The 7,362-nt window shown below is 38.0% G+C and overlaps 1 protein-coding gene across 1 annotated transcript; it reads right to left on the minus strand.

The window, feature by feature from the left end:
* Window positions 1-3,788: 3,788 nt before the first annotated feature.
* LOC117334318 (39S ribosomal protein L12, mitochondrial-like) lies at window positions 3,789-6,215 on the minus strand. Its single transcript, XM_033893877.1, has 6 exons — window positions 6,208-6,215; window positions 5,302-5,491; window positions 4,933-4,969; window positions 4,593-4,651; window positions 4,127-4,222; window positions 3,789-3,938 (listed from the first exon to the last, which is right to left on the minus strand). Exons 1-6 carry the CDS (start codon window positions 6,213-6,215, stop codon window positions 3,789-3,791), a joined length of 540 nt encoding a protein of 179 aa, XP_033749768.1.
* Between the last annotated feature and the right edge of the window lie 1,147 nt (window positions 6,216-7,362).

Genomic DNA, 7,362 nt, shown 5'->3' on the forward strand with positions numbered 1-7,362 from the left:
TTTCATACCAACTGCGGGGCGCCGGGGATAATGCCAAGCTTTGCGGCTCCTGGTTTTTTGGGTTTTTTTTTTAATTCCTAAAGTGGTCAAGTGTGAACTTTGACCTTTGACATTGAACTTTAATCAATGACATTGATGGTGTGATGATGTGGAGTAAATATGAACTAAATCCAGGGGTGCATGAGATATGTTTTTGACCTGGATGTGAAACTAGAACTGTCGCCAGGATGGCTGACTAATACCCCCGCAATCTGCACAAGTCAATGGTGATTGGAACTGTTAATTAGAGGCTAACTAAGATAACCCAGTAATATAGTGACCAGTTGCCATAGCAACCATAATTTTGAAGATAGAAAAAAGTGGCATGCACATCTACACATGGTACTCTATATTTATGTGAATTTTCATTGAAATCGGCCCTTTGGTTTAGGAGGAGTTGTCCAGACAAACTAAAAGTTATGATTCTTATCATAAAACCTGTTAATAGCGACCAGTTGCCATAGCAACCATAATTTTGAAAGAAAAGAAACTGGCATGCACATCTACACATGGTCCTCTATATTTGTGTGAAGTTTCATTGAAATTGGCTTTTTAGTTTAGGAGGAGTTGTCCGGACAAACTTAAAGTTATGGTTCTTATTGGAAAACCTATTTATAGTGACCAGTTGCCATAGCAACCATAATTTTGTGAAAAATAAAGTGGCATGCACATCTACACATAGTCCTATATTTGTGTGAATTTTCATTGAAATCGGTCCTTCGGTTTAGGAGGAGTTGTCCAGACAAACTAAAAGTTATGATTCTTATCATAAAACCTGTTAATAGCGACCAGATGCCATAGCAACCATAATTTTGAAAGAAAAGAAACTGGCATGCACATCTACACATGGTCCTCTATATTTGTGTGAAGTTTCATTGAAATTGGCTTTTTAGTTTAGGAGGAGTTGTCCGGACAAACTTAAAGTTATGGTTCTTATTGGAAAACCTATTTATAGTGACCAGTTGCCATAGCAACCATAATTTTGTGAAAAATAAAGTGGCATGCACATCTACACATAGTCCTATATTTGTGTGAATTTTCATTGAAATCGGTCCTTCGGTTTAGGAGGAGTTGTCCGGACAAACTTAAAGTTATGGTTCTTATCAGAAAACCTGTTTATAATGACCAGTTGCCACAGCAACCATAATTTTGTGAAAAATAAAGTGGCATGCACATCTACACATGATCATTAATATTTGTGTGAAGTTTCATCGGAATTGGCCCATCGGTTTAGGAGGAGTTGTCTGGACAAACTGCATCTACAGAAAGACGGACGGACAGACAACCTGATTCCAGTATACTCCCCCGTAACTTCGTTGTGGGGGTATAACTATGAAGATTGTCAAAACTAAATCTGTCCAAGGGTTAATGGGACAGCTTGTACGTAAGGTTATCACAGATGGAGGAAATCGCTTGTATGCAAGGTTATCGCAGACGGAGGAAATCACACTAAGTGCAAGACAGACTGATTACAAGTATACATGTATCAGTCGAAGTGTCGGAAAGACCTATAGCCATCATACACCGTTAGACTTTAACTTTCAAAACGCTACCTCTCCTTAACCCCAAAGCAGATTTCTAATCATTGGGGGGGGGGGGGGGGGGTCATCATATGTTATATAAATGAGGCTGGTCTGGTCCCGGGGGACAGGGAGGCGGGGAACTTTGGTGTATTTTTGCTTTAAACCCCTACTAATCTTTAACCCTTCGGTGGATTAAATCCAAATTTGGTGTGAAACATTGGGGTAGGGCAGTTATATTTAATATAAATGAGGCTACTGTGACCACTGCTGCCCAACTGGTGTGGCACCAAACAGGGAACTTTGGGGAATTTTTGCTTTAAAACCCTACTCCTCCTTAACCCTTTAATGGATTAAATCCGATTTTGATGTGAAACGTCATTAGGAGAGGGCGATCGTATTTTTAGCTCACCTGGACCGAAGGTCCGGTGAGCTTATGCCATGGCACAGTGTCCGTCGTCCATCCGTCAACATTTGCTTCAAATCGCTACTAGTCAAAAAGTTTTTATTGCATATTGACCTTTGGTCAGAAACATCCTTGGCGGAAGAGGATCAGATTTTGCAAAAATGGTGACTCTGACCCCCAAGGTGCCCAATAGGGGAAATAGAGGTAGTTCCTTTGAATCGCTACTAGTCATAAAGATATGAATAGATTTGAACCCAATTTGGTTAGAAACAGCCTTGGGGGATGGGGAACAGATTTCGCATAAATGGTGTTTCTGACCCCTAAGGGGCCAAAGCGGCAGGGCCCAATAGGGGAAATAGAGGTAATGCCTTTAAATCGCTACTAGTCATAAAGTTATGAATGGATTTGAGCCCAATTTGGTTAGAAACATCCTTGGGGAAAGTGAAACATATTTTGCATTAATGATGATTTTGACCCCCAATGGGCCAAAGCGTTGGGGCCCCATAGGGGAAATAAAGGTAATTTGTTCAAATCAGTACTAGTCATAGAATTATGAATGCATATTGTAAAAACAACCTTAGATAGTCTGGACTTCGTAATTTCTTTAAAGCAGTTGGGATCCCGACACTTTAACCATATATAGCATTGTTTGATATTGACAAATTAAACAAATTGAAAATGAACATTATTTTGACATTTGGTCGAATCCAACCAGGTGATCGATACAGGCCCTATGGGCCTCTTGTTTTCAAAACGCCCTGCTTCCGTGGTTCGTCCATCCGTCCCTAAACAATTCTTGTTATCGTTATTTCTCAGAAAGTACTGAATGATCATTCTCAAATTCATAAGTTCCTTTTGGTACGAAATTGTGCATATTGCATTTAGGGACAGATCGAAAACAACATGGCCGATAGGCGTCCATCTTGGATTTTGACAATTGAAGTTTGTTATCACTATTTCTCAGGAAGTACTGAAGGGATCTTTCTCATTGTTTTTAAAACCATAATCCGTCTTGATCATTGGGAAGATTACAACCAAAATATTTTATAAACATGTAAATGAGGCTGGTCTGACCCTGAAATGGATAGGGCCCGAAAAGGGGGGTTTTCGATTTTGCTTTTAAACCCTACTCCTAAACCTTTCAGTAGATTACAACCAAGTTAGGTGTGAAACATCCTTAAGGGAGGTCATAATTTACGTAAATGAAGCAGGTCCAACCCCTGGTGACAGAGGGGTGAGGGCCAAAAACAGTAACTTGGTTGAATTTTTGCTGTAAGATGCTACTTTAAGCCCAAATGGATAAAATCAAATTTGATCTGAAACATGACTCGCTGCGAACAGACAATTTATGGTAATGATGCTGGTTTGAGCCCTTCAGAAAACGATAATTGAATTTGATGGGTGAAAAGGAACTTACGCTATTACCACAGGGGCTTGGCACGATTTTCCAAATGATAGTCTATATATATATGTATATATACATATATATGGACTATCATTTGGAAAATCGTGCCAAGCCCCTGTGGCTATTACAGCAACAACAACAAAACACTTTTTTTTTTAATTTTTAGTAGCAGTGACATTGACTTTCGGACCTAAAAAGTAATCTAAGAGTTAGAACTTTCGGTAAGGAAGATCTGCATGAAGTTTGAGTTTGATTGGCCTGAGGAAACTTGAGCTATCTCGCTGAAACCTCTGAGGACTAGAACGCCGAAATATTGATACCTATTTGACCTGCTCCTGCTTTTTACACATGATACAATAAAGTAAAATCAGAAAAATAATCAATACAAATCAGCTTGATAGCACAATTTCAAAATGATTCAAACTTCATATAAGAATGAATCGATGTTTATCATCAGCCCGCTTAGTTTCTCTACATCCACAGATTCTCCGACAGCCTCCAAAGCTTCCTTCATTTTTTTAACTCTTTGACCAAAGAAATACATTCGACAATAACCAATTGTAAGATGCTGTAGAATGGAGTTTTAGATTCAAAATTATACCCTTTCTCTCTTACAATGATATAATAACAGATGATAGTAAGTGCTGCCCACCTCCCTATGTCACACTCGTGTATGGAACAGTGCTCTTCTTCCCCAATGTCGCCCCCCTTCCCAAAGCCACCCTTATACACGGAACAATGCTCCTCTTGACATACCTGTACTAAGTTGAGGCCACAAATACTCTTGATCTCTTTAATAAGTGCAATCTTTTTACCAGCATCAAATACCTTTATTTTAACATCAATTGATGTCTGTTACCTTGTGCTTTTGACTTCCTCCTCTTCCTGCTGTGAAGACCATAAGATCGTGCTTATTATATACAACATGACTGCTACATTACAAACGTATTCATGAGGCCTATATATACAGATGGAATCAACATGTTGAAAAAGAAAATGAAAAGAAAATTAACAAATTACTAAGTAAGACTATTGTGTTATTTACGCTATAAAACACTGAAAATTGTTATCTTTTTACTGGGTGTAACAAATAATCATGCTTTTCAAATATTAAACATCATGAAAGTGTTTGACCTCTTAGGCTAATTGTCATTAACTAATTCAATCTACCGGTAATAGCTAGCAAACAACATGACACATTTCTAGATTATATGCCTCATACCTGTAAATGTTGAGTTTTAAACACTAGATTTCTGTAACCTTGGAAATAGACGATGATAACTAAAGCAAACAAAAGACCTTTACACATATTTCTAAATTTTTGGATTTTCTGGTAATTTTAGAGTCTTTTTTCATTAATAACATTGCATTATCTCTCACACATTTCCATTAATTGATTTCATTGAAATATTACCTCTATATTATTATATGTAATTAATTCTAGGCGTTATAATTCTATGAATTTCTCTAGAAGAACGGCTGGACACCAATACCACATACGCCATTCCTAGAACATGTTTATATGAAGGGAATCACTCATAAAGCAAAGGACCAGAACTGACCTGCATAAGCCATTGACATAATTGGAGCATCTTGAATCTTCAAAGTTTTTTGTCAGAAAATCAAGGCAATGTCATCAATAACCATTTTTATTTCAAACTAAAGAAGGAATATCATACAGTATACGATTACCATACAGAACAGGTTTTGTGTGAGAGATCACCTTGCGTGTGCATACTGATGGGTTGCATTCTAATTATTTAGAAGCTGTCGATGAAAATTAAAACTTATACATCTATATGTTTATTGTTTTAAATATCTAATGCAACATAAAAGCTTATTGAACCCTGTGTCACACAATGTGTATCATGCATTATCTTGAATCTTGTCTCACACAATGTACATTTGTATATTCTCTCACATTATCTGACTTCATTTAAGATTACCTTCAATAGTTCATTTTGTTCTGCTACTTCAAGTAAAGTCAGCTTACTGATGTTTTCCACAAGGTTTCGGATCTTTGGAGAGTAGGATTTGTCTTTATGTGGACCAGGTAATGTGCATTGAGCTCGTTGTATACAACTGTTACATGCCTGAATGACTTTCTGCTGTCGTTGTAATCTGCAACCAATCATATAACATGTTTTATAATGTACTATGTTGGATTATCGTCAGTTAAATATACAGTGTATATACATACTGTAGAAACGGATCATTGGATATTGCTTCACAAATGACAGCTTGGCCATAGGAAACCAAATCCAACTTTACCAACATTAAACACCCCTTATCCTCTTTATGCCAACCACAAGAAGATGCCACTCTACATATGAACATTACCATCTAGATACATGCAACAGGAGGAATTCTCACAGAATTATTTCTAATGCAAGGATCTATTCTTCTTCAGGAATCTTCTCAATTTTATAACATTTTAACTGCCATTTTATCATGTCTATCACTCTATGATAAGATATTCCTCTTAGACTTGCTTCTATCGAACTATGCAAATTTCAGTCATCTGACACTAATTAGTCATAAGAATTATATATTTTCATCCAACTCTATATAGGCTCAACCAGTTTAGAAGTTATTTGGTTGTTTCACTCTTAACACTTTCGTGCATATATTCTCAGACTAATCACATTTGAGCTATGCCTGTATTCCAAATTCATAACTTGACATCTTATTTATGATATAATTATCTATCGTTATAATCACATGACCTCTGTTGTAATGCCTAACTACATGTTCACCATGTGAGCTGTATCCTGATGCAGCCTGTCTAAAGCTGAAACATGTCAGCAACCAGCTATAGAAGAAATAACCCAGCCAACCTGGACATGATTGCAACCAAATCTATTTTTTGTTTTTCATAATTATTCGTGTGTAAAAACATAATATAAACTATTACAACAAGCGAATAATGCACTAAGGATATTCCTAAAAAGCGTTCAAAAGTTAAACATATTGACTTTATTACATTTTTGAGACAAAAAAGGTGATCAATAATACAATGTATTTATACTGAAACGAAAAAGAAACGCAACATGGAAAATTGTGATTAATTTTGTATTAAATATACATATCTGTATAAAAATCGCGGAAATAAACATGCACCCTGCCTAACACCCATACCAATCTTCAAAATCACCCAAGTGTGACTAGAGACCTATGCACTTCCGGCGCGGTAAAAACATCAAAAACCGTGCCTGTACAAACATATGCGTTCTTTTTTCATTCAAACCAGTATCAATTCATCACTAACATTGAGCCACATCATCGCCAATACTTTTGCAAACAATAATTCCTTTTACAATTATGCCACGGTTATCAAAGGTTGATAGAGGACGTGCTATAGCGATGCTTCTGGCAGGGAACACGGAACTTCACGTCGCTCGACAATTCAGAGTTCACAAATCGACTATTAGTCGATTAGTTTCACGTCTTAACGCAACAGGAAGAGTCGATGACCAGCCGAGATCAGGACGTCCACGCGTAACGTCGCGACGTCAAGACCGGGTTCTTAGGTTGGCACACCTGCGTAACAGGATATTAACGGCCGCTGAAACGGCAAGGAATACGATTGGTAATCATAACCGTCGAATTCATCCCCAAACAGTGATCAACAGACTGCGTGAGGCTAATTTGCGTGCAAGGCGACAGTACGTTGGTTTACCACTAACACCGCAACGTCGAGCACGTCGTATGCAATGGGCAACGGCACATATGCCCAGACGTTTTCCTATGAGACGTTGGAGGTCTATGCTCTTCACCGATGAATCTCGATTCACGTTATTTCGAGCAGATGGCCGTCAACGTGTGTACCGGCGTCGAGGCGAACGTTTTGCTGACGCCTGTGTTTTGGAACACGACCGATTTGGGGGTGGATCAGTTATGGTTTGGGCGGGAATCTCCCATGGTTTGAAGACGCCTTTGGTGATAGTCAATGGGAATTTAACGGCCGTACGCTATCGGGATGAGATCCTTAG

The sequence above is a fragment of the Pecten maximus genome, chromosome 1 (assembly GCF_902652985.1).
Source record: "Pecten maximus chromosome 1, xPecMax1.1, whole genome shotgun sequence".
In the NCBI taxonomy this organism is placed as follows: Eukaryota; Metazoa; Mollusca; class Bivalvia; order Pectinida; family Pectinidae; genus Pecten; species Pecten maximus.